The sequence below is a fragment of the Lithobates pipiens genome, unplaced genomic scaffold (genome assembly GCF_037356315.1).
Source record: "Lithobates pipiens isolate NorthernLeopardFrog02 unplaced genomic scaffold, aLitPip1_a1.2 Scaffold_30, whole genome shotgun sequence".
NCBI lineage: Eukaryota > Metazoa > Chordata > Amphibia > Anura > Ranidae > Lithobates > Lithobates pipiens.
Window position 1 is genome coordinate 130,648,364 of NW_027507791.1, and position 27,105 is coordinate 130,675,468.

At 44.6% G+C, this 27,105-nt stretch overlaps 1 protein-coding gene across 2 annotated transcripts in view; it reads right to left on the reverse strand.

Annotated features, from left to right (window-relative positions):
* Positions 1-27,105, reverse strand: part of PLCB2 (phospholipase C beta 2) — a 384,423-nt gene that overhangs the window by 6,547 nt on the left and 350,771 nt on the right. For both annotated transcript variants that reach the window (XM_077464867.1, XM_077464866.1), the window contains exons 29-31: positions 26,191-26,286; positions 20,068-20,125; positions 644-730 (exon numbers count right to left, since the gene is read on the reverse strand). In XM_077464867.1, coding sequence (XP_077320993.1) covers positions 644-730; positions 20,068-20,125; positions 26,191-26,286 — 241 coding nt within the window. The remainder of the gene's footprint in view (positions 1-643; positions 731-20,067; positions 20,126-26,190; positions 26,287-27,105) is intronic.

The following is a 27,105-nucleotide window of genomic DNA, read 5'->3' on the forward strand; positions in this document are numbered from 1 at the left end:
TCAGTGCAGCCTCATCAGTGCTGCCTCATCAGTGCCCATCATTGCCCATCAGTGCAGCCCATCAGCACACATCAGTGAAGGTGAAAATTACCTGTTTACAAAATTTTATAACAAATGTTGTTTTGTTTCAAAATTTTTGGTCTTTTTTTTTTCTTTAGCAAAAAATAAAAAACCTAGTGGTGATTAAATACCACCAAAAGAAAGCTCAATTTGTGTGAAAAAATTATAAAAATTTTGTGGTACAGCGTTGCATGACCACACAATTGTCATTCAAAGTGAAAATTGGCCCTGGGCAGGAAGAGGGTTTAAGTGCCCAGTAGGCAATTGGTTAAAGTCACATGATTGGCTTTTCTCCAGTCATGGAGATCTTTCTGTTAAATTAAAAACTCTGGGTTGGATACTTCCATGATTTGTGAAGTGGAGTAGAGTATTTTGGAGTACAAATATTGTTATCCAATATTTATTATAAATCAACCCCATAGTCTAGTAAATGGAATGATAATAAGAATGCAGCTGGTTGTTGTAAGTAGCACAGACACCTTGATATACTAGTACATTACTGGATATTAAAGTCACATGTTCAGTAATCTGCAGTTGTGTATACGATATAGTTGATGTTTCTGCTCTATTAAATTTTGGTTACCTGCTCTCCTTTTTCTCTGATTTTCTGAAGACCCTCATTCTGTTTTTCTTCTAATTTCTGTTGCTGGTTGTTCCATTTATCTGATACCTAAACAAAAGAAAAAAGAAAAACTGAGGTGTTAGAGGTTGATCTTGATTTGCTTGAGTTTTTGACCCCCCCCCCCCCCCCCCCCCAATCCACTTATTCCTCCCGCACTTTATTTTTATTTATTCCTTTGTTTGTCATGTTTTTGTATTTTTATGTTGTACACTGCATGTGGGATGAGTAGGGTTGCAGGTCCTTGGGTGTGCCCTGAAAGTCTTGGGAGGGGGTGGACATGGCCTTCTGGCTTAGTTCACTCTCTCTTATGGGGTCTCCCTTCGGGGGAGCCCTACCTAGTACTTGGGTGGGTCTGTTTCAGCAGACCTTCCAGAGAAAGGGGTCTGTCTGGTCTCAGCCAGATGGACCATCTTTTAAGTACCCTTGTTCCTGTCAGGAGCCTAACGCCCTGGGGGATTCAGGGCAAGGCCCTCTGATTTCAGAGTGCTTGTGTACCCGTTGCGCTTTTTTGTGTTTCACTCTTTATGTGTGTGCACATTTTTTTGGCACTGGGTGAAGTTTTTGAGTGTGGTTCATACGCCATGGGCTTTCAAAAAACCCCCCCAAAAAACAGTGTCCTCTTTTTAAACTCTAATGGGATGTTCTGTTAACACTTATCCTGAGGTAGTGAAGCTACTTTTGTGCCCATCACTCCAATAAGGTTTTTTGTCCTTTTGCCTCAGCAATGCAATCCCCAGTTAAAGTTCCCACTGCACTTCACCTGATCACTACTACACCCTAAGCCAAAGTCACTTCAGCACCCTAGTCAGGTCTCCTCTTCACACACAGCTCAGCTACAACTGCACCCGCAGACACAGTCTTCTCCTCTGCTGAGTACTCCAATAGCACACCTCTTTCTATAGGTGCACTCAGCAGGCTCGCTCCCAAGACATGACCCTGTGAATGGACATTCTTCATTAAGTGTGGCTTGCCCTAGCCCCCGCTCGCCCCTCACTGGCCAATGGCTCCCACTGCTGTGTAAGCCAATAAGAGAGAGTTGCTCTCAAGCACATCGCTGTATCCAGATGGGTTAAGTATAAGGGGGGCTATCTGCACTCAGAAGGTTTTTTACCTTCATGCATAGAATGCGTTAAGATAAAAAAAAACTTCTGCCTTTAGAGACACTTTAAGGTATATTAGTCCACATATGCGGATGATAGAAGTCAGTTACAAATGGGACACATAAGGGAACATCATTGTTATTTTATTTTAAATGTTCTTAATTCAGATATATTAAAATCAATGTAGCACCCTGAAGTTTAGGCAGGGTTGCTCCTTACAAATTTACTTGCCAGGAGTAGTTAGCCTGGTTGATTGCTAGAGATCCATTGATTTCTCCCTAAGTTTGGCCTTGTTGCACTTTTCTCTTCTACCACTAGGTGGCTGGGTACTTGGTGGAAGGGCAACACAAGGTCAGGTTATGGGTATATGGGGTATCTCAGCCAATGGGCAGGGGTTTAATTGAATTCCTTGGCCTGCTGGGAGAGCCTATATATTCAGGTGAGGTCAGGTGATCTGTGTTCTGTGCCACCTAGATGGCTGTTTGGGTGGACGTGTGTTGTGTGCCCCGGGCTGCTAGGCCAGATATTGGGCCTATCCCGGGGGCGTCTGGATGCTAGGCTGTCTGAGGGCCTATCCAGAGTAAGAGGGCAGCACAGGGCTGGGCTTGCAGTCCAACCAAAAATGATGGTTTTGCTGTCCTGTCAGTGGTCAGAGGTAGAAAGGAAGCTGTCACCACTAAGGGACCAACCCCCTTATTACCAGGGACCACAGTGAGTAACTGAAGCAAGTACCGGAGCAGTATTCTCACTGAAGGGGCACGGTGAAGAATCACAAAACTTCAGGTGGTGATCAAGTCAGGGACCCAGCCAGTGGGTCTGGACAGTTGCTACGATTGTTCTTATGGTGTAGGAAATCACTGGCTGTAAAAGAAGATATTTGAATAATGCCTGTAGCTGCAGGCATCATTCAGATATCACCGCTCACTGCAACGTCATATGATGTCGACAAACAATATATTTGGGGGGCACACCCTAAAAGATGCATTAAAAATGGTGCAGAAATCCAATGGTTCAGAGAAGCAGGATCTCCCAATCTATGGATAGTGTAGGACCCACTAATCATGGGGTACTTTGTCGCAGTAAGTGGTCTTAAGCACCAAATAGCAATATGGTGTGACCAAATCCCTATATTTTTTGATAATGTTTTTTGAAAATGTCTAGGTGTTTTAAATAAGCTTTGCTGGAGGTAAATGTATTTTTTGCATATGTGCACTGTCATATGACATTGGGCGGGCGGCAAGCGGTTAAACATATTTCTACTGTTTACAGACAGATATTTTAGTTACTCTAAGTAGCGCGAGGGACACATTTACATATGTCATTTCTACTGTCAGTTTTTCGATGGACCCAGAGAAACTATCTGCAGTTCTACAGTGGCCTCGACCCGTAGCTCTACGTCAGCTACAATGTTTTCTTGGCTTTGCCAATTATTATCGGAAATGTATTGGGAATTTCTCTTCTCTGGTCAAACCCCTGATTGATATGACCAGAAAGGATGGTAACCCACAGAATTGGTCTCCGGATTTCATTAAAGCCTTTGAGTCTCTCAAGGCTGCCTTTGTTTCAGCTCCTGTGCTGGCACATCCTGATCCTACGTTATCCTTCATCCTTGAGGTTAATGCATCCGAGACTGGAGTAGGCGTCCATCTGTCTCAGTGTCCTACCTCTGAGAGCACTATACATCCTTGTGGCTACTTTTCTAAGAAATTGTCTCCTGTGGATAGGGATGGCCGAACGGTTCGCCCGGCGGTCGTTTTGCGGCGAATTTCGGCTGTTTGCCATCCGCCCAATCGGTGGACTATTGCCGCCGTACGTCCGGCGGACTTCCGTGTTTACTGTGTAAAAGAACTTTGACCTATGATGACACATCCATCATGGGGTACAGGACAGCCAATTGAGACATTACAGCACATGGACACTTGGACATTCCCCCTAACTTATAAATACACCCGATCCGGCGGCCATTTTACATTCTTTCTTCTGTCACTATAGGGAGAGGTTGCTGTGTGGAGCAGGGAGAGATTGCAGTGACCCAAATCGCTAGCTATTTGGTCCACAAAAGTTCTTTTCAGGACTGGCATAGGTGTTAGGTGTAGTTCAGGATATAGGTTTGAGGCACTGCTGTGTTACTGATTGTTGCAGCAGCCTGTCTCTTGTCAGTGTAGAGAGAGGGACAGTACGCTGTGTGCTGCAGGGACAGTCAGTTTAATCATTAGCTGTTACTATTAGGTCCACAAAAGTGCTATTCAAGTTATTGTTCCAGCAGCCTCTGTTTTGTCAGTTTAAATAGGGACAGGCAGGAAGCTGTGTGAGGCAGTGAGGGACAGTCAGTTAAATCAGTAGCTGTTACTATTAGGTCCACAAAGGTTCTTTTCAGGACTGGTATGGTAATAGGCTTGTACACGTATAATATTCTTTCTTCCAAATATAGAAAGAATATTATACTTGACTGCTGCCCTTCTGCTGCAGTAGTCCTTTATGAGTATAGGGACTGAGGTACAGTCTGCTAATCATTCACAACCTACTTGTTCTACAAAGGTCCTTATAAGGACTGGTAAGGTCTAGGATGCTACAGTACATAGGATTGAGTGAGGTACAGTCTGCTATTCCTTAAGGACTGGTATAGGTCCACAATACATAGGGTTGAGGTGCACTACTGCTGACTGCTGCCCTATACTGCAGCAGTCCTTTATCAGTATAGGGACTGAGGTACAGTCTGCTAATCATTCACAACCTACTTGTTCCACAAAGGTCCTTATAAGGACTGGTAAGGTCTAGGGTGCTACAGTACATAGGGTTGAGTGAGGTACAGTCTGCTATTCCTTAAGGACTGGTATAGGTCCACAATACATAGGGTTGAGGTGTACTACTGCTGACTGCTGCCCTATACTGCAGCAGTCCTTTATCAGTATAGGGACTGAGGTACAGTCTGCTAATCATTCACAACCTACTTGTTCCACAAAGGTCCTTATAAGGACTGGTAAGGTCTAGGGTACTACAGTACATAGGGTTGAGTGAGGTACAGTCTGCTATTCCTTAAGGACTGGTATAGATCCACAATACATAGGGTTGAGGTGCACTACTGCTGACTGCTGCCCTATACTGCAGCAGTCCTTTATCAGTATAGGGACTGAGGTACAGTCTGCTAATCATTCACAACCTACTTGTTCCACAAAGGTCCTTATAAGGACGGGTATGGTCTAGGGTGCTACAGTACATAGGGTTGAGTGAGGTACAGTCTGCTATTCCTTAAGGACTGGTATAGGTCCACAATACATAGGGTTGAGGTGCACTACTGCTGACTGCTGCCCTATACTGCAGCAGTCCTTTATCAGTATAGGGACTGAGGTACAGTCTGCTAATCATTCACAACCTACTTGTTCCACAAAGGTCCTTATAAGGACTGGTAAGGTCTAGGGTGCTACAGTACATAGGGTTGAGTGAGGTACAGTCTGCTATTCCTTAAGGACTGGTATAGGTCCACAATACATAGGGTTGAGGTGCACTACTGCTGACAGCTGCCCTATACTGCAGCAGTCCTTTATCAGTATAGGGACTGAGGTACAGTCTGCTAATCATTCACAACCTACTTGTTCCACAAAGGTCCTCATAAGGACTGGTAAGGTCTAGGGTACTACAGTACATAGGGTTGAGTGAGGTACAGCATGCTATTCCTTAAGGACTGGTATAGGTCCACAATACATAGGGTTGAAGTGCACTACTGCTGACTGCTGCCCTATACTGCAGCAGTCCTTTATCAGTATAGGGACAGAGGTACAGTCTGCTAATCATTCACAACCTACTTGTTCCACAAAGGTCCTTATAAGGACTGGTAAGGTCTAGGGTGCTACAGTACATAGGATTGAGTGAGGTACAGTCTGCTATTCCTTAAGGACTGGTATAGGTCCACAATACATAGGGTTGAGGTGCACTACTGCTGACTGCTGCCCTATACTGCAGCAGTCCTTTATCAGTATAGGGACTGAGGTACAGTCTGCTAATCATTCACAACCTACTTGTTCCACAAAGGTCCTTATAAGGACTGGTAAGGTCTAGGGTACTACAGTACATAGGGTTGAGTGAGGTACAGTCTGCTATTCCTTAAGGACTGGTATAGGTCCACAATACATAGGGTTGAGGTGCACTACTGCTGACTGCTGCCCTATACTGCAGCAGTCCTTTATCAGTATAGGGACAGAGGTACAGTCTGCTAATCATTCACAACCTACTTGTTCCACAAAGGTCCTTATAAGGACTGGTAAGGTCTAGGGTGCTACAGTACATAGGGTTGAGTGAGGTACAGTCTGCTATTCCTTAAGGACTGGTATAGGTCCACAATACATAGGGTTGAGGTGCACTACTGCTGACTGCTGCCCTATACTGCAGCAGTCCTTTATCAGTATAGGGACTGAGAGTTTTGTCACAGGGTCATTTAAAAAATGACAGGCAGAGGAAGAGGCAGGCCCTTCCGCAGGGGTGGTAGGGGTAGGGCAGGAGCAACAGGCTTGAGCCAAAGTGGGAAGTTGCAGAAGGTGCGTTCAATTACTTTAGGACGCACCAGACTTGGTTGAGTGTCTCACTCAGCCTTACTCTTCTGCACCCTCCTCATACTCTTGATCTGCACCCTCTTCTTCACTCTCTGCTATGTGCACCCCCAAAGACACTACCACCAACAACACCACCACCACCACATACCTTCCGCTTGAGTCCCTAGGAATTATTTTCCGATCCATATAAAGACATTTCTGATGCGCAGCCACTCTTGGTATTGGATCAGGAAGAGGGGGTAGCAACAACCGCTACTCAGCAGTCTGACGACAGTACCCAGATCAGCCCAAGGAGGAGGTTGGTCTCCGGTGTTGCTGCCTACTCCGAGATCTCTACTTATAGTGGTGGGGAAGGTGACGTCGATGATGACGTGTCTAGTGATGTCCCGTGGGTGCTCACAAGAAAGGAAGAGGAGGGGAGTTCAGAGGGAGATATGGACCAGCAGATAGGGAGGAGAAGCAGGAATAACTTACATTGCACAGGAGGGACAAAGCAGACTGCAAATGTATCAGGAGTGAGTCATCGACCATGTACGGTCACATCTGGCGCTCCCAGGACACCGGAACATGGCTCTGCAGTGTGGGCTTTTTTTAACGTGTCCGCTGCTGACAATAGCGTTGCCATCTGCAATCTTTGCAGTCAACGCATTAGTCGCGGTAAGCCCAACACTCACCTAGGGACGACCACCTTAAGAAGGCACATGAGCAGCCATCACCGAGCCCAGTGGGAGCAACGGAACACACAAAGCCACACTCCAGGCTCTCACTGTCCGGCCTCGTCTTCTACTTCTCCTTTTCCTCTCTCCTCACAATTGTCCTCCACTCCACCTTCCATCACGCCAAGCTCACGTTTTTCTGCAAAAAGGCAGGCTTCCGTGGGCCTAATGTTTGAGCGTAAAAAAATGATGACGCCGGATAACCCTCTTGCCCAAAGGTTGACAGCTGGCTTGTCAGAACCGATAGCCCGCCAACTACTGCCATATAAACTGGTGGACTCGGAGGCCTTTCGAAAATTTGTGGCCATTGGAACACCACAATGGAAGGTCCCAGGAAGGAAGTATTTCTCAGAGAAGGGCATCCCAGAGCTATATGGCCATGTTCAGCAGCAAGTGAATGTATCTCTGGCACACAGTGGCGGTGCCAAAATACATCTGACCACAGACACGTGGTCTAGCAAACACGGGCAGGGAAGGTATATCACTCTTACTGCCCACTGGGTGAACCTTCTGACGGCCGTCAAGCATGTAACCCGTGGCACCCGTGTAGATTTGGTTTTACCGCCACGGATTGCATGCAGGCCTGCCTCTTCTTCTCCTCCTCCTCCTACTCCATCCTCCTCCCTCTCCTCCTCGGCTGACTCCTCCTTTTCCGCTGCTAGCGTCTCTTCCGCTGCGCCGCCCAAGCTCCCCAGATTCGACATGCCAGGTGAGACGTTGCGATGCCGTGCTGCGTCTGTTGTGCCTGGAGGCCAAGAGCCACACTGGCCCGGCACTCCTTTCAGCTTTGCGTTCACAGGCAGATCAGTGGCTAACACCGCTCAATTTGACAGTTAGTAAAGTGGTGTGTGACAACGGTGCCAATCTGCTTAGCGCATTGAAACAGGGCAAAATGACGCACGTGCCATGCATGGCACACGTCTTAAACTTGGTCGTGCAGTGATTCGTTGTCAAATACCCTGGGGTCCAGGACATCTTGCGGCAGGCAAGGAAAATCTCGGCCCATTTCAGAAGATCTTACACGGCCATGGCTCGCCTTGCTGACATTCAGCGGCGACACAATCTGCCGGTCAGACATCTTATTTGCGATTGCCCGACGTGATGGAACTCAACCTTCTATATGCTTGATAGGCTGCTCCAGCAGAAACATGCAGTTAACGTCTACCTGTATGAACTCTGCGGCAGAACAGGTTCTGGGGAGCTGGTTTTTTTTTCACCGCGCCAGTGGCTGCTCATGCGCGACGCATGCAGACTTCTGCGGCCATTTGAGGAAATCACCAAACTGGTCAGTCGCAGCCATGGCGCCATCAGTGACATGGTACCTTATGCCTTCTTTATGGAGCGTGCATTGCGTCGTGTCATTGATCAAGCTGTGGAGGAATAGGAGCGGGAAGATGAGGAAGTCGCAATGCTGGATGAATTCCCAGGGGGGCTACTCTATCTGAGACAAGTGAACAACAGGAGTCTGAAGAGGAGTCAGAGGAGGATGGTGGCGGGGCGGATGAGGAGGAGCAAGAAGAGCATGCTTTAAACCTTTCTGGGATCCCTGTTGTTGTGCGTGGATGGGGAGAGGAGAATGAAGAGGATGACATTATCCTGGATGATGAGCAGGAGCCAGGCCACCACACCGCTTCCAGTTTAGTGCAAATTGGGGCCTTCATGCTCCAGTGTTTTAATAGGGACCCCCGTATAAAAAGCATAAGGGTCAAGGACCAGTACTGGGTGGCAACGTACTTAGATCCCCGGTACAAACACAAAATGGCGGAAATGTTACCGCCGTCACAGAGGGCTGTCATAATGGAGCGCTTCCAGGCCTTGCTTGGAGAAATGCTGCATTCTGCTTTTGCGTGCACTGGCATAGGAGCAATTCCCACTCCCAGAGAAGGAGTTGCGGGTACCAATCCAACAGCGCCTGCAAGAAGAGGCCAGTTTGAAGATGTGTTAGTGACTTCTGATATGAGGTCATTCTTTCAGCCGACCCATCGACAGGTGTCATCCGGATCCAGCATCAGGGAACGCCTAGACCGTCAGGTGTCCGACTACATCGGGTTAACGGCCAATGTGGATGCTCTGAGGAGTGATGAACCCCTGGACTATTGGGTGGGCAGGCTTGACCTCTGGCCAGAGCTTGCCCAATTTGCAATCGAACTGTTGGCTTGCCCCTCGTGCGGTGTCCTGTCCGAAAGGACGTTCAGCGCAGCAGGGGGGATCGTGACCGATAAGCGTACTCGCCTAGCTCACGACAGTGTTAACTACCTCACATTTCTAAAAATGAATGAGGCATGGATCTCGGAGGAATTCAACACATGTGACCAGTAGACCATGTATATGTCTATAAACAATTTTTTTAATCGAGCACACAGACCTTCTTTCTTCATTTGGCTCACTTCCTTGTCCAAAAAAAGCACACCGTACTATATGCCCGTACCCTCCTGTTTGAAGAGGTTGAGCGGTGTCATATTTTTGGGGCCCAGCAGCAAGTTGCTGGTATCAGTGCTGCTGTTAGTGCTCTATATCTCGGTGCTGGTGTCAGTGCACTCTATCACGGTGCAGGTGTCAGATCACTCCATCACGGTGCAGGTGTCAGTGCTCTATATCATGGTGCTGGTGATGATCATCATCTCCTGCACCCTCTTCTTTGCCTACCCTGACCTTCCCTCACCTCCATTGTCTCAAGAGTCCTGAATTTTCAGAATTTCACATATAAAAAAAGAATGCTTGTAGTTGTCGATCCCAGATTCACCTCATACATGTGTTATGTCACGGTGCTGGTGTCAGATCACTCTATCACGGTGCAGGTGTCAGTGCTCTATATCACGGTGCTGGTGCTGGTGATCATCTCCTGCACCCTCTTCTTTGCCTACCCTCACCTTCCCTCGCCTCCATTGTCTCAAGATTCCTGAATTTTCAGAATTTCACATATAAAAAAAGAATGCTTGTAGTTGTCGATCCCAGATTCACCTCATACATGTGTTATGTCACAGTGCTGGTGTCAGATCACTCTATCACGGTGCAGGTGTCAGTGCTCTATATCACGGTGCTGGTGCTGGTGATCATCTCCTGCACCCTCTTCTTTGCCTACCCTCACCTTCCCTCGCCTCCATTGTCTCAAGATTCCTGAATTTTCAGAATTTCACATTTAAAAAAAGAATGCTTGTAGTTGTCGATCCCAGATTCACCTCATACATGTGTTATGTCATTGGCCATGTGGTGGGACTATGTGTGCACAGCTAGTAATTATTTTGTGGCTGCAAATATGACCTGTAGGTTTGTAAAGTTCACCATCCCTGTGCTGTGCTGACCTCCTCCTGGAGCTGTACCTCTGCTGTGCATATTATGAGGGGCTCCCACCATCCCTGTGCTATGCTCATTATGTGGGGCCCCCACCATCCCTGTGCTATGCTCATTATGAGGGGCTCCCACCATCCCTGTGCTGTGCTGACTTCTTCCTGGGGCTGCTTATTATCAGGGGCTCTAACCATCCCTGTGCTGTGCTGACTTCTTCCTGGGGCTGCTTATTATCAGGGGCTCCCACCATCCCTGTGCTGTGCTGACTTCCTCCTGGGGCTGTGCCTCTTCTGTGCATATTATGAGGGGCTCCCACCATCCCTGTGCTATGCTCATTATGAGGGGCTCCCACCATCCCTGTGCTATGCTCATTATGAGGGGCTCCCACCATCCCTGTGCTGTGCTGACTTCTTCCTGGGGCTGCTTATTATCAGGGGCTCCCACCATCCCTGTGCTATGCTGACATCCTCCTGGGGCTGCTTATTATGAGGGGCTCCCACCATCCCTGTGCTGTGCTGACTTCCTCCTGGGGCTGTACCTCTGCTGTGCATATTATGAGGGGCTCCCACCATCCCTGTGCTATGCTCATTATGAGGGACTCCCACCATCCCTGTGCTATGCTCATTATGAGGGGCTCCCACCATCCCTGTGCTGTGCTGACTTCCTCCTGGGGCTGCTTATTATGAGGGGCTCCCACCATCCCTGTGCTATGCTGACATCCTACTGGGGCTGCTTATTATGAGGGGCTTCCACCATCCCTGTGCTGTGCTGACTTCCTCCTGGGGCTGTACCTCTGCTGTGCATATTATGAGGGGCTCCCACCATCTCTGTGCTATGCTCATTATGAGGGGCTCCCACCATTCCTGTGCTATGCTCATTATGAGGGGCTTCCACCATCCCTGTGCTATGCTGACTTCCTCCTGGGGCTGCTTACGGTGCAGGTGTCAGTGCTCTCTATCACGGTGCTGGTGTCAGTGCTGTATATCACGGTGCTGGTGTCAGTGCTTTATGTCACGCTGCTGATGTCAGTGCTCTCTATCACGGTGCTGGTGTCAGATCACTCTATCACGGTGCAGGTGTCATTGCTGTATGTCACGCTGCTGATGTCAGTGCTCTCTATCACGGTGCTGCTGTCAGTGCTGTATATCACGGTGCTGGTGTCAGTGCTTTATGTCACGCTGCTGATGTCAGTGCTCTCTATCACGGTGCTGGTGTCAGATCACTCTATCACGGTGCAGGTGTCAGTGCTTTATGTCACGCTGCTGATGTCAGTGCTCTCTATCACGGTACTGCTGTCAGTGCTGTATATCACGGTGCTGGTGTTAGTGCTTTATGTCATGCTGCTGATGTCAGTGTTCTCTATCACGTTGCTGGTTTCAGATTACTCTATCACGGCGCAGGTGTCATTGCTGTATGTCACGCTGCTGATGTCAGTGCTCTCTATCACGGTGCTGGTGTCAGATGACTCTATCACGGTGCAGGTGTCATTGCTGTATGTCATGCTGCTGGTGATCATCTCCTGCACCCTCTTTTTTGCCTACCCTGACCTTCCCTCTCCTCCATTGCCTTCATGCGCTCCACAGTCCTGAATTGTCACAACAATTTCACATATAAAAAAAAGAATGCTTGTAGTTGTCAATCCCAGATTCACCTCATATATGTGTTATGTCATTGGCCATGTGGTGGAACTATGTTTGCACAGCTAGTAATTATTTTGTGGCTGCAAATTTGACCTGTAGGTTTGCAAAGTTCGCCTCCCATTGAAGTCAATGGGGCCCGCCGCGAACGTTACGGTTCGCGAACTATCAGCCGTGTTTGCGGTCCGCGTTCGCGAAACGTCCCGTCGGAAGTTCGTCCATCACTACCTGTGGATCGCAATTACCAGATTGGAGACAGAGAAGTGTCAGCTATCATTTTAGCTCTGAAAGAATGGAGGCATCTCCTCGAAGGTACCACTGTGCCGGTCCTCATTTTGACAGACCATAAGAATCTCACATTCTTGTCTGAGGCAAAATGCTTATCTCCCAGAATGGTGCAATAGGCTCTTTTTTTTTTGTCAAGCTTCAATTACATAGTCTCATTCTTACCCGGTACTTAGAATGTAAGGGCTGATGCATTGTCGTGACAGTTTTCCTCCGCTTCCAAAGATGGAGTCGGTTACTGTTCCTGTGATTGTATTCTGGCCACTGTTCTCACTAGTCTCACTTCACCTTTGGGTGACAGAATTCTTGCCAATCAGATCCATTCTCCTCCCGAAAAACCTGGTGATGGCTGCTTTGTCCCCCAGAATCTCCACACTGCTTTGCTCTGCTTTGCTCCAAACTTACCATTCTCCTAAGGCAGCTGGCCACCCAGGAAAGAATAAACTAATTTGGACTATTTCTCAACAATTCTGGTGGCCTAGTCTCCACTCTGATGTGACCGCCTTCATAGCCGTTTGTTCTGTGAGTGCTCAGTGTAAGACACCACAACACCAGTGGGCCTCCTGCAACCCATATCCAATGGAGAGAGGCCTTGGACCCACCTGTATATGGATTTTATTGTGGAGTTACCCAACTTCCAGGGCAACACAGTTATTCTCATGGTGTTTGACTGGTTCTCAAAAATTTTTCATTGTATTCCACTGGAGAAGTTGCCCACATCCAAAGAACTGGCATCCATTTTCCCTCACTGAAACTGGCACCATGGTTTATTGGGCCTTTCTGTATTCTCGGTAAGATCAACCCAGTGGCTTATGCATTATACCTTTGAATGTATTCCATGTCTCCTTATTAAAACCTTTGGTGTGCAACCGTTTCACAGCCTCATGAGAACCATGAGTATGAGATACAATCTATCATCAACCCGCATTAAGTGAGCGCATACAGTACCTGGTTCATTGGAAAGGGTACGGTCTGGAGGAACATTCTTGGCTCTCATCCTCAGATATACTTGCTCCTGTCCTCCTCCGTGCTTTCCATAGACGTTTTCCCCTCAAATATGGTGGCCCTTGGAGGGGGAGGGGTCATTGAGGAGAGGGTACTGTCAGGGCTGGGCTCTCAGCCCTCCCTTCTCAGTGCTCAGGTTGTTCAGCTGTCCGTTAATTGCCATTGTTCCACAGTGGCTCATCTGGTGATCATTTCCTGCTTGTCAGTCCAGCCTACAGCCAGGCCCTTCTGGCTATTTTAACTGTCTGGTCCATTTCTTCCATGCCTTTGCCTTGGTCAAACATATCTGGAGACTCTCTGCTGTGTTCCTGTTGAAGACTTGCCTGGCTGATGTCCTTTCTGGTTCCTGATCCTGTCTGCTGCCTCCGACTACACTGATCTCTGGCTTCCTGATTACTGGCTTGTTCTGACTACCCACTTTTGCTACCATACCCTGGCTATGTTTTGACTACATTGACTATTTGTACTATTTTTACCATTATATTAAAAGGTGTGATTTTAACTGCATTTTCTGCCTCTGTCTGATTAATGGTTCCTGACAGAGACTGTTGGTAAACTGGATTTACCAATTATTCATTCTTACTGTACATAAGATAAACATATTGTTACATTTCCTAAAAAAGTACACCACTTAACAAAAATATATGGTCTATAAATGAGACTAACCATTATTACAGGTATTTATAAAGCTCTGATAATTAATGCAGCACTTTACATACTGTACATTCATACCAGTCCCCACACTCCAGGAGCTTACAGTCTAAGGTTCCTATCTCATATGCATACATACCCACACACACATTTAGGGCCATCTTAGACAGGAGCCAATCAACCTAACAGCATGTCTTTGGAATGTGGGAGGAAACCCATCCACACGAGCACAGGGAGATCCCCTAAATTACATGTAGGATTTGAATTGAGGACTTCAGTGCTGCAAGGCAGAAGTTCTAATCACTAAGCATACAATGCTAAAATTTACTCCATCCAGACCTGCACCTGCTTCACGTCCTATTTTCTGCCCTCTGACTGCCGAGTGCTAAAAGGTACGGGAGCACTCTAATGGGAAAATGGGATATAGGGGGACAACCTCATGGGGGCCCCTTATATATTGGCAACTCTATTGGGGACACCTGATGTAAGGAGCACACTTAAAATTGACAATAAATATTATTGAAATGTTGCAGAAAGTGCTTATTTTTTGATAGACTGAATGACTTCTTATATACCTCTGTTGGAAGAACATTGTTCTGACTGGACATCTTTTAATTTAAGTTCAATACCTCTGGCCTAGTTAAAATACTAGTACCAAGCTTACTAGACATGCGCATTCTTTTTCGTCCGAATGCATTTTCGTCCGAATTTCAGGTATTTTTCATTTTTGTTTTGACACTGGGTGGCACAGTGGTGTAGTGGTTAGCACTCTCGCCTAGCAGTTAGAAGGGTTGCTGGTTCAAATCCCAACCACGACACTACCTGCTTGGAGTTTGCATGTTCTCCCTGTGCCTGCATGGGTTTCCTCCAGGCACTCTGGTTTCCTCCCACAATCCAAAGACATGCAGGTAGGTTGATTGGCTTCTGTCCAAAATTGGCCCTAGTATATGAATGGGGACCTTGGATTGTGGGCTCCTTGAGGGTAGGGACTGATGTGAGTGTGCAATGTACAGGGATAGGGACAATTGTAGACACTCACTCAGGTTGAACTGGATGGACTGGTGTCTTTATTCAACCTTACAAACTATGAAACTATGAAAGTGCAGAATCCGAAAAATGAAAGATCCAACATAAATAAATGCTTTATTATCGTTTTCGTTGTTACAACAGTTCGATATAGAATAGGAGATTCGACGTGACTCTGGCAATAACAATCTGTGTCTACTGAACCTGTGGTCGAATGTGCCTAACCTTACCTCTATTAGTCCAAGATTATATAGAGAAAATATTCGACAGAGAGAAAATATTCGACATAGAGAGAAAAGAATTGACAGAGAGAAAAGATTCTAAAGTGCTAATTTTAAAGGCTAATATGCAAGTTACTGTTCTAAAAAGTGTCTGTGGATCTGGGTCCTGCCCCAGGGGACATGGATCAATGCAAAAAAAAGTTTTAAAAATGTAATTTTTTTTCAGGAGCAGTGATTTTAATAATGATTAAAGTGAAACAATAAACGTGTAATATTCCTTTAAATTTCGTACCTGGGGGGTGTCTATAGTATGCCTGTGAAGGGGCGCATGTTTTCCGTGCTTAGAACTGTCCCTGCACAAAGTGTCATTTCTGCAGGAAAAAAAGTCTTTTAAAATCACTCGCAGCTATAATGAATTGTCGGCTCCCGTAATACAGAGAACACTCATTGAAAGTCATTGATAAAAAAAAAAAAAAGTGTGGGGTTCCCCCAAATTCAATTACCAGGCCCTTCAGGTCTGGTATGGATATTATCAAATTTAAAAAAAAATTGACGTGGGGTTCCCCCTAAATATCCATACGAGACCCATCAGTCATTTTTTTTTTATTTGACGCAGGGTTCCCCTTAATATCCATACCAGACCTGAAGGGCCTGGTAATTGAATTTTGGGGAACCCCACGCTTTTTTTTTTTATCAATGACTTTCAATGAGTGTTCTTTATATTACGGGAGCCGACAATTCATTATAGCCGCGAGTGATTTTAAAAGACTTTTTTTCCTGCAGAAATGACACTTTGTGCAGGGACAGTTCTAAGCACGGGAAACATGCGCCCCTTCACAGGCATAATATAGACACCCCCCAGGTACGAAATTTAAAGAAATATTACACTTTTATTGTTTCACTAATCATTATTAAAATCACTGCTCCCAAAAAAACGGCCGTTTTTAAAACTTTATTTTTGCATTGATACATGTCCCCTGGGGCAGGACCCAGGTCCCCAATCACTTTTTAGGACAGTAACTTGCATATTAGCCTTTGCAATTAGCACTTTATATTTTGAATGTTGGAGTCCCATAGACTTTAATAGGGTTCTAAAGTTCACATGAAGTATGCTATATACTAGCTCCGTTGAATCTACTTTATACATTCGACAGACACCATAAGCCTTCAAAGAAAGATTCGACCGTAATTCATGTGGATTTTCGGACGAATGCAATTTTTGAACAAAAAACTAAATAAATAAAAACAAATTTTCGGAAGTAACTAAATAAATGTATTTTTCGGACGAAAGCAAAATTCCGAAACAAAATATTTAACTCTGCACGTGTCTAAAGCTTACCCACTCACCCTGAAGTTGCACAGCTCAGTACCAGCAGAGGCAGCACCATCTGTTCTCCTCAGCCAGTTGCTAGCAACAACTTACTCTAAGTAGTGCAGCTATAGCTGTACTCACTGTTCCAGCCATTCAGTTCCCTGAATCTTTTCCACTGTCTGCATGACAAATCTGGTCTCTGCCACTTAAGCCACAACCAGAGTGGCTTAAGTGGCAGTAGGAAGGAGGCATCCTTAAAAAAAAAGTACTGTACCTGGAAAATATGATCTGCAAATGTCTCCCTCACATCAGTTAGTGGCCAGATTTCATCTCTAATAAACAAAAATTAGACCCCCAAAAAATGTGCGCTTAGTGCAAAAGGGTGATGCAGCGCTTATGTATTTCAGACACAAGGAAAATCTAAAAATAACTACTTATAAAGTGCACAAAACCAAATAGCAATAACTCAGTAATAAATTATATATGATCATAACTCATAATGAAAGACTTCATACACAATATACATCAAAATTCAAGATGAAGTGTTTATCCCAAAACGTATAGTCAAAACTTGGACATAATAAAATAGTAAACAACAAAAAACATACAGTCAAGTCTACTTGTGAAGTCTTGAAAATAAGAGAAAATCCACGTGCAATAGTCCCAAACCACCTTGAAATCCTATACCCACAGCTGGTCCAGAGGAAAGCAAAAATAAACAATAAAGCATTATCCAATTTTCTACAGCAAGGGCTAAAAATCCCTCCTTATCCCCCAGGGGGCAATCAGATATTCCTTGGATCAACTATCTCTTGTGTTATTACCTATAAATGTTTGTGTCCAGTTATATTTTATGCATTTAGAAATGCATCCATTTCACTGAGCTGGCCGGAACTAGTTCCTGAGGGAGGCTATTCCACATTTTCAGTTCTATGAAGAAGCCTTTCCTAAAGTGGAAGTTAATCTCTTTTCCTCAAGATGTAAAGAGTCCCCCCTATCCTCGCTAATGACCAGAAAATGAATAATTCTATAGCAAGTTCTCTATATGGACTACTTATATATTTACAGTATACAAAAGCATTCGATACAGTTCCCCACACACGGCTCATGTGTAAGGTAAAGTCTACTGGTTTGGAAATATCAGTTTGTAAATGGATAGAAAATTGGCTAGAAGACAGAATTCAGAGAGTAGTGGTTAATGACTCTTACTCTGAATGGTCTAAGGTTATCAGTGGTGTACCCCAAGGTTCAGTGTTGGGACCCTTACTTTTTAACATCTTTATAAATGATATTGGGTCTGGGATCAAAAGTAATATTTCTGTCTTTGCAGATGACACCAAGATATGCAGTGGAATAACGTCTTTACAGGATGTCTCCAATTTACAAGCCAACCTCAATACACTGTCTAATTGGGCGACTATGTGGCAGATGAGGTTTAATGTTGATAAATGTAAAGTTATGCACTTGGGGCCTAAGAATATGCATGCATCATACATGCTAGGGGGAGTACAACTGGGGGAATCCATAGTGGAGAAGGATCTGGGGGTTTTGGTAGACCATAAGCTCAATAACAACATGCAATGCCAAGCTGCTGTTTGCAAAGCGAGCAAAGTCCTTTCTTGTATTAAGAGAGGTATGGACTCCAGAGAAAGAGATATAATTTTGCCCCTATTCAAATCATTAGTAAGACCTCACCTGGAATATGCTGTTCAGTTTTGGGCACCAGTTCTCAAAAAGGATATCGGGGAACTGGAGAAAGTGCAGAGAAGGGCAACCAAACTGATAAGAGGCATGGAGGAACTCAGCTATGAGGAGAGATTAGAGGAACTAAATTTATTCACTCTTGAGAAGAGGAGATTAAGGGGGGATATGATCAACATGTTCAAATACATTAGGGGTCCATATAGTGAACTTGGTGTTGAGTTGTTCTCTGTACGGTCAACCCAGAGGACATGGGGGCACTCTTTACGTCTAGAGGAAAAGAGATTTCATCTTCAAGTACGGAAAGGTTTCTTCACAGTTAGAGCTGTGAAAATGTGGAATAGACTCCCGCCAGAGGTGGTTCTGGCCAGTTCAGTAGATTGCTTTAAGAAAGGCTTGGATACTTTCCTGATGGTACATAATATAACTAGGTACTAACATAGGTAAAGTTGATCCAGGGAAAATCCGATCGCCTATTGGGGGATCAGGAAGGAATTTTTTTCCCCTGCTGTAGCAAATTGGAGCATGCTCTGCTGGGTTTTTTTTTCGCCTTCCTCTGGATCAATTGTGGGCATAAAATTGGGTATCTGGATTGTACGATTATTTTTTTTTTTTTTTTTATTTATTTGTTTTTAAGGTTGAACTGGATGGACTTGTGTCTTTTTTCAACCTGACTAACTGTGTAACTGTGTAACTGTGTAACTGTGTAACATGTTGATCACTTCCCTCATTAATTGCCTTTTCTTAAGAGAGAATACATTTAGTTCAACTCATTTTTTCCTCATAGCTGAGCTCCTCAATGCCTCTTATAAGTCTGGTTGCTCTTCTCTGCACTTTCTCCAGTTCTTCAATATCCTTTTTGACAACATGTGCCCAAGATTTACCTACTTTAAATTATTGGAGAACCATCAGTGGGACACACATTAAAATGAAGAAGTTAAGATTAAGTTCCTCCTAAAAGGTGCAATTTTGTTTTGTGCATTTTCTCTGTGACTTGATCTTCCCATTATGCACCCCAACTACAAAATATATATTGATTGAGCTTCATGCCATTTTCTTTATTTACCTCTGTGTATGGTATATATTCAGCCGCCATGTTTAAATTTGAAATTCTTGTGTGTTCCTGGACCCTTTTAGCAGGAATGTGTTCACTTCCCATTAACCTTGCTATTAATGTATTTTTGGCTTTGTAGTGCAAACTACTCTCAAAGATTAGCGTAGCATCATACTTTACACTCCTTGGTGTGGTTTGTGGGTTTCACACTTATCTAAATTAATCAAAGAGAATCTGTTGTGAAAAAAAAAACTTGATGTACTGTATATATAAATTGCAGAAATTGAATGGGAGTGCCAGAGCTTTTGCTGGTTGCAACTGGCCATGGACCACAAGATTTAGCCATAAGGGATTGGGAAGCTGTTAAAGCACATGTAGGTGTCTTCACTTACCTGCAGCTGTTTTTCTTTCATGTCATATTCCCTTAAAGTTTTTCAGCTTCGGAATTGTACAGCAGGTCATGTAACCATACTGTAGTTTTAACACATCAAAAACTGAACTAAATTGTCACTACAATTTTCTCCAGTGTTTAGAGGCACTAGAAGTACAAGGATCATAGTGACGGTGGGCAACAGCAAGTTTTAGCTTTCCCCTATATACCTTCAATATAATTTTCATTGGAATGGCAAAACCTCTTAATTTCCCTCACCCCAATTTATCCCTAATTTTATACCTAACGTAAAGTTCCAATCTGGTTTATAACTATTTAGAAATTATGGCAAAAGCTTTTCACCAGGCATTGCCAAGTCCAATACTGTAAGCCTTGTAACATTTGGAATTAGCTCTGGTTTGTAGTTTTAAAAAAAATACAAAAATTCTGTACATTAGAGAGTAAAACTCACCATTTGCAAGACTTGCACCACCTCTTGGATGTGTGAGTTGTTTATTTCCTTTTTTAACCTGTAAACATATAAAAAAATATATATTACTAATTTTGCAATTACTTCTGAATGTTCAAACTCTATTTAACTGCATCAAATCAACTTTAATTTAATGTCATTTCTAGAATTTCTTCCACTGGTTTTTACTGTCTTCCAGCAATATAATAATAGGAAGGAATTCCAGAAAACTAAGACTACAGTATACTTTTATAGATATATAATTTATTATTATATATTTTTTTTAATTGTCCTTCAATATTTTATTTAATTGCAATTCATTTATAATACTTAAATAATATGTATAGTGGTTTTGTCACAATTTCTTTATTTATGGTTGGTGTGACAATAATGAGGTGTGGTGAACTAAACTGTGTGGACTGCAGAGGGTCACACTGAGCAGAAATTAAGGGTACAAAAATCACTGCAGCTGAGGTCCATATTGAAACCTGCCCACTCTGCCCACTGCATTTTAATGCTTAGAAATCTTCATATCTACACTAATTCTGACACTTATAGATGTGCTAGGCTCCTGGGATCCCTACAGTCCTTACTTATTCCTCCTGTTGACCTTCTCCCATTACAGAATATAGTAATGATGTGGAGGTCAACAGAACGAACCAGTGAGAGCTGTGGGTGACCAAAGAGATAAACATTGAAGAAGTGTTAGGCCGCGTACACACGCGGGGACTGTTCGCCCAACTTTGTTTGTCAAACAGTTTGAGCGGACAGTCCGCTCAAAATTAGCATGGACGGACTTGGCCACACACGACGAACGAACAGTCCGCTGAAACTTGCGCGATGACGTGAATGGCACGTATGACGGGACTAGAAATACGACGTCCTATACACTGCAATGCAACCTTCGCCGTGTAAATCCTTTCTGAGCATGCGCGGAACTTAGTTTGACGAACAAGCCTACACACGGGCGGACTGTCCGCTCAAACCAAGTTTCAGCGGATAGTTTTACGGAATTTCCGAAAAACTTTGTTCGTCCGACTGTCCGCTAAAACTGTCCGCTGAAGCCCACACACGAGCGGACTGTCCGCCGAAACACTGTTCAGCGGACAAAGTTGAGCGAACAGTCCCCGCGTGTGTACGCGGCCTAAGTTTCACAGCAACTTTTCACAAGGATTTGAAAATGCCCCTACCATACAAATGTGACATATATTTCACAGAATGGCACACCCAAAAAAGGCTATCAACCCCAAAGGAAAATTCAAGCAGCTGCGGGTTGTGCCACAATGGGGCATTAGAAGAGAAGACCACGTCATCTTCTGGAGCAGCTAACTGGGTTATACGAAATTGTATCGTCATTGACAAAAGTTTCATATTATGCTGTAATAGAGGATTCTGCCCACGCAGGGACTATGCCGTTGTTTAGTTATTCCTGGGATGTAAGGATTGTGGATTCCAAAGCAGTAGCTGCATTATTTTTTTTAGGGAAGGACTACTAGTGGGTGTGGGTAAGTTGTGAAGCACTAATGCCGCGTACACACGAGCGGACTGTATTGCCGCGTACACACGAGCGGACTGTATGGCGTACTTAGTCCGTCGAAACACATTTCAGCGGACAATCCGCTTGTGTGTGGGCTTCAGCTGACTTTTTCAGCGTGCAGTCCGGCGTACTAAGAATTTCGGATTTTTCGAAATTCTGTCCGTCGTACTTTGGTTTCAGCGGACAATCCGCTCGTCAGTATGGCGGACTAGGAATGGCGCATGCCCAGAAAGGATTTACACGGCGGAAGGGTGCTTTGCTGTGTCTTGGACTTCCTATTTCTAGTCCCGTCGTACGTGCTGTACACGTCATCGTGCAAGCTTTCGACGGACTGTTTGTGCATCCGTGTGTGGTCAAGTCCGTTCAGTCGAAAGTACGACGGACTGTCCGTCGGATTGTATGACGAACTAAGTACGCCATACAGTCCGCTCGTGTGTACGCGGCATTTGGCGTACTTAGTCCGTCGAAACACATTTCAGCGGACAATCCGCTCGTGTGTGGGCTTCAGCGGACTTTTTCAGCGTGCAGTCTGGCGTACTAAGTATTTAGTTTTTTTCGAAATTCTGTCCGTCGTACTTTGGTTTCAGCGGACAGTACGGTCGTCAGTATGCTAGTTCGACGGACTAAGAATGGCGCATGCCCAGAAAGGATTTACACGGCGGAAGGGTGCTTTGCTGTGCCTTGGACTTCCTATTTCTAGTCCCGTCGTACGTGCTGTACACGTCATCGCGCAAGCTTTCGACGGACTGTTTGTGCATCCGTGTGTGGTCAAGTCCGTTCAGTCAAAAGTACGACGGACTGTCCGTCGGATTATATGACGAACTAAGTACGCCATACAGTCCGCTCGTGTGTACGCGGCATTTGGCGTACTTAGTCCGTCGAAACACATTTCAGCGGACAATCCGCTCGTGTGTGGGCTTCAGCGGACTTTTTCAGCGTGCAGTCTGGCGTACTAAGTATTTCGGTTTTTTCGAAATTCTGTCCGTCGTACTTTGGTTTCAGCGGACAGTACGGTCGTCAGTATGCTAGTTCGACGGACTAAGAATGGCGCATGCCCAGAAAGGATTTACACGGCAGAAGGGTGCTTTGCTGTGTCTTGGACTTCCTATTTCTAGTCCCGTCATACGTGCTGTACACGTCATCGCGCAAGCTTTCGACGGACTGTTTGTGCATCCGTGTGTGGTCAAGTCCGTTCAGTGGAAAGTACGACGGACTGTCCGTCGGATTGTATGACGAACTAAGTATGCCATACAGTCCGCTCGTGTGTACGCGGCATAAGCCTCCTTCTGACATCGGTAATTGCAAAGTATCTTTTGTTATCTTTTGCAGATTTACCTCACCAGATGAAAGACAATAGTATAGAGGCAAGTTCTTGGAAGCAAAAAAGGAAACGTGGCAAAAAGATCATTTTAAAAATATTTGCTCTACCCATTATAGTTAAACCACATGCAAAGGATAGTCTTAAAGGGGTTGTAAACCCTTGTGTTTTTTCACCTTAATGCATCTTATGCATTAAGGTAAAAAAACACGAGAGTTTACAACCCTATTCGTGTCTGTGGACGCAAATTATGGACTCGGGAGCGTGCCCGCAAGGTAACCCCCCGGGAGTACGCGTCTCCTAGGGGGTTGTCTGTTGCGGGGAGGAGCCGGGAGAGCTGCCGGGGGACCCCAGAAATGCACGATCAGGGCCACTCTGTTCAAAACCTGAGTTGCACAGTGGAGGTAGGTATGATATGTTTGTTATTTAAAAAAAAAAAAAAAAAAAAAAAAAGATCCTTTGGCAATAAGGGGGACTAAACTGTTCTAAAAATAACGTTGGAACTGTTGTTGGACAATACTACCCAAGTATGTAAAACTATTAACAACTTATAGTGGACAACTTGGGATGTGTAGGAAAATTCCCATATCTAGAGGAAAAATTATGGATTTTTCCCAGTTTACACAGAATCCAGAGAAGTGGCCGCATTCCTGGATAGTCTTTAGCAATCACTGTAGGGATGACTGTAAGTCCCATAAATAGAAACTCATATTGTTGGTATGAAGGGAGAATTTTTCCCCTAGTCATCATTAATGGCAAGACCCTGGATACTCGAGTTAGAGAGCAACAGTTCTGCAAATGCAGTGTAGCTGCACCCGCGGTGTGGGTAAAACACAGCACATTAGTGTGAAAGCAGCCTTTTTAGGGGGCTCAGAACAGTAAGGGTTTACTTACATTTGCAGCTTGGGGGGGTGGTTAAAAACCCCAACCGCACTACCTTTAAATGCAGTGGCCAGGGGTGTGCACATGTCACATCCTGTCATGGTTGGTGGGTGTGGCACCTGCCAAGCATGACCTATTCAATTGAATGAGACTGCTCTGCAAATGCCCTGCAACCTTGTGGAGTGCAGCAAACAAGATTTTTATTTTCATTTTTTTTATTACATTTTTCACATTTAATTATTTTTTTACATACTTTGCAAAACACTTTGCAAATCATTCACAATAATACTCAACATTTTCAAGGTTCACATAAATACATAAAAAGAGATTTACATTAGGTACTTAACTGAATCGATCCTTAACATGCGTTTGAATTCAAGAATAATTAAATAAATAAATATATCTACACCACGGCTTATCCTCTTAGTTCTCATAGGCAATCTACATTACAAAAAAGGGAGGGGGCAGTAAATGGGAAGGAGGGGGACATTTTCAAAATCAATATCCCCACTTAACCCGTGTCTATTTATCTTTTACTTTCAAGGAGAGAGAATCTAACCTCTCTACTTCAGTGTTATCCACCTTCATGTTGTGAAAGAGAAAAGGAAAAAAAAAAGGGAGGGGAGTTATCTACCCCCCTATAACCTGCATTACCCCCTTATGAATCCTATTATTTAACTATACTATTTTCTTCTTACCCGTGACTATTTTTCCTCTATTATTTGTCCCCTGATGTTCTCTCTCCATTACCCATGTCCTATGAGGGAGATGGGGATAAGGGAAGAGAGGAGGGAGGGGTAAAAGGAAAATTTGGCCCTTCCCCCCCCCCTTTTTTTCCCTCACTCTCTATATAAATCAAAGGAGGATGGTAGTGGGGATAGAGGGAGAAGAATTCCCCTCTTATACACATTGAAAGTAGCAAACAAGATTTTGAAACAGGCAGCGTGGTATTGCTTTCTCACCTCCAGGTTTAACCCATTGGACCCCCCGCAGAAGCATACAGTTGTGGGGAGCTTGCAGCGTGGTCCCATTTAATTGACTAGGAAGGCTGTAACACCCACCAAAAGCAACAGGGGATTCACCTCTGCAAAGCGATCCAAGTGTGTTTGTCAGGTGGTGAGGAGGTGATATGTTGCCTCCTCACCACCTGATTTAAACCCATGATTGCCAGGCAATGCATACGATTGCAACGCAGTAGTACGGTATTTAGAGGTTTAAGGTGTGAGGTGTGAGGAGGCAACTCTGTGCCCAGTGTTCATTGGCTTCTCCCATGTTGTTCAGATAGATTTCCACCTCTTTAAGTTTGCCTAACTCTGTAATAGAGCATCTAGAGACAAGTAACTCCTTTAAAACAGGGGTCCCCAACCCTGGACTGTGGACTGCTGCCTGTCCATGACCTATTGATGACCTTGCCGCAGAGCGGGAGGTGAGTGGGGTCTGCACAGGGCTAATAGACCACAGTTGCCACTCACCACCTGCTGTGCGGCCATGCCTGTGTGTCCTCTCCCAGCTCCTCGACTCGCCCAGCCAACCATATCATCCTATCAGCTGAACGGGGGCAGGAGGAGCTGGAGTGGAGAGGACACACTGCCAAAGTTGTGTGGCACCAGAGCACAAACATTGGTTCTGCTAAAACCTGAAAATATTTCTGGTAAAAGATGCGATATTGTCAAAGAGTGGTCTCAAGTGTTGATCAGGATATCAGTTAAATCTTTTTTAAAAGTAAAAAATATTATTAACAAGCACTGAGCACAGCCTATGCCCTGCCAAAGGCAGGAGTCCTAAGCAGGGGAAGCAGAGATTAGAATGTGGAGAGAGGAGGGGGGGGGGGGGCAGACTGCAGGGGCACTGTGATGGAAGAGCCTGTGATTGCTAGGGGCACTGTAATATAAAGGGGACAGCATTGTAAAGGAGCATTGTAATCAATACAGTGCCCATTTACAGTGCAGTCCCCTTTATATTACAGTGCAGCCCCCTTTACATCACAGCCCCTTCTACATTACAGTGCCCCCTTTACAGAGCAGTCTCCTTTACATCACAGTGTTCCCTTTACAGAGCAGTCCCTGTTACATTAATGTAAAGGGGCACTGAAATGTAAAGGGGACTGCACTGTAAAGGGGCACTGTAATCTAAAGGGGGGCTGTGCTGTATAGGGGGGCTGAGGACAAACTCCATGAATATCCCATGAACCAAACATCCCCCTGGTCTCTGGGAAAATTGGCTGCCATGAAACCGGTCCCTGATGCCAAAAAGGTTGGGGACCACTGCTTTAGAATAGTGTTGTAAAGTCCTGGTATTTGAAGTGAAGCTTTAATGTGTGAATTCCTGCTTGCCCTGACATTCCATTTTTGTTTGAGAAATGTTCAGAAATAGTAAGACACAAAAATACCTCTCTTGAGCTGCTTTATCCATTGTATTCTTACTCATTGCATCAAGCCTTTCCAGTCGCTTCATTTCCAACTTCTTCTTCATCAGTTTAGTGTCACTGTGAAAAGATATATCAATGACATGTATAAATTCCTCCCAGCCCTCCGTCCTGTATTACATTACATTTGCTGCAATTTTCATAACACAACTGTCCATGCCTGGGCTGCTGACATAAAAATGACTCCAAGATGTTGCTTTATATTTGGGTTTAGGCTGCATTGCTTTCTATCTAAAAGTGAAAATGTTCTGACATAAATGTGCATTTGTTTCTCTAGATCTAATACAAGCATTGTTTTTTTATTTGAAATCGAATATATCCCCTTTCTAAGGTTCCATAACACTTTCATTTAATTTACTTTCAGATACATACACTGATCAGTCATAACTTTATGACCACCCTTTGCCACCAAAACAGACCTGGCCTGTGGAGGCATGGACTTTGGTAGACCTCTGAAGGTATGATGTGTTATCTGGCACCAAGCTGTCAGTAGTAGATCCTTTAAGTCTTGTAAGTTAGGAGGTGAGACCTCCATGCATCGGACAAACATTCCACTGATGCTTGATTGGATTGAGATCTTGAGAATTTGGAGGCCAAATCAACACCTCAAACTCGTTGTTGTGTTCCTCAAACCATTCTTGAACCATTTTTTGCAGTGTGTAAGGGTGCATTATCCTTCTGAATGAGGCTACTGCCGTCAGGGAATACCCTTTCTATAGGACTAAAACTGTCCATACTCTATGTATTTTTGAACAAACATTTGTACAAACATTCTCTATACATTTGATGATATGATGAATGCTGTTCAAAAGTACTTCAAATTCTGCTTGCTTTTAACATTGAATTGTGGAATGAATGGCCTACCCAAGTGAAAACTAA